Genomic DNA, 845 nt, shown 5'->3' with positions numbered 1-845 from the left:
CTTCGGTAAAAACGCTACGAACTTATTCCCCAACCCATTACATGCAAATTTTAAGTCACTATAATTTTTCAAAAAACCCATGAATTGATTTAAAATTTTACAGGCAGCTTTTTAATAGCAATAAGAATCTATAATAACAAATTCAACATGCTAGCATCGTTTATTATAAACATTTGCTATCCCTGTCTATCCTATATTTCCAGTCTCTGTCTTTTACAGGAAACAGGGACTTAAGCAAATGCTTAAGACGATCTTAAATATAAGCAACGACTCTGAATACCGAAACATAATTTATTATTTTAGATATTTTATTATTATTTGATTTGAAAGTCACTCACCGTGATGGTGAAGGGGATGGTGTTGACCAGCTCCAGGATGAAGTGGAAAGAGAGAAGCTGCTGCCAGACGTTTCCCTGCGAACATCACGGGGACAGCTCAAAAAACCCAGTGACAATTTTAAGAAAAAATGCGACCAGCTTAATAACATGAACAACATCGATAGCGGCCGTCCTGCACTTTCTGTCCAACGCCCTATAACGTTTCCTGAGCCAAGCGTGTTAAAACGAGGACTCTTCTAAATCAACAGGTGCCGCTGTTAACTAAACGCACCCCACGAATTCGCGACCTAACGTGCATATAAGCAAATATTAATTAAATCGTTGCGAGATTTTTTTTACTATAATTATCAAAAATGAGACATCGAAGGTTTTGTATTTTTTTAATTATCTCATATTCATCAGTTAACATTATTTCATTACAGTTTCAATTAAGGATGTTCAGGCTATACAATCCATGCCAAAAGTGATGGAAATATAAAATTTAGCAATTTCTATGCTTTTAGAATG

The 845-nt window shown here is 35.3% G+C and overlaps 1 protein-coding gene across 3 annotated transcripts in view; it reads right to left on the bottom strand.

Annotated features, from left to right (window-relative positions):
- LOC108622588 (potassium channel subfamily T member 1) overlaps positions 1–845 on the bottom strand; it is a 38110-nt gene that overhangs the window by 24331 nt on the left and 12934 nt on the right. Inside the window, exon 2 of one of the 3 annotated variants that reach the window (XM_026811594.1) lies at positions 339–398. In XM_026811594.1, coding sequence (XP_026667395.1) covers positions 339–398 — 60 coding nt within the window. Of the gene's footprint in view, positions 1–338; positions 414–845 lie in introns of all 3 variants that reach the window. The other 2 variants (XM_026811595.1, XM_026811589.1) reach the window with 2 other exon arrangements.

Source organism: Ceratina calcarata, unplaced genomic scaffold (genome assembly GCF_001652005.2).
Source record: "Ceratina calcarata isolate Rehan_Ccalc_2016 unplaced genomic scaffold, ASM165200v1 scaffold111.2, whole genome shotgun sequence".
NCBI classification, from domain to species: domain Eukaryota; kingdom Metazoa; phylum Arthropoda; class Insecta; order Hymenoptera; family Apidae; genus Ceratina; species Ceratina calcarata.
The sequence above is the reverse complement of the archived record's forward strand: the minus strand, read 5'-3'. Positions and strand labels throughout refer to the sequence as shown.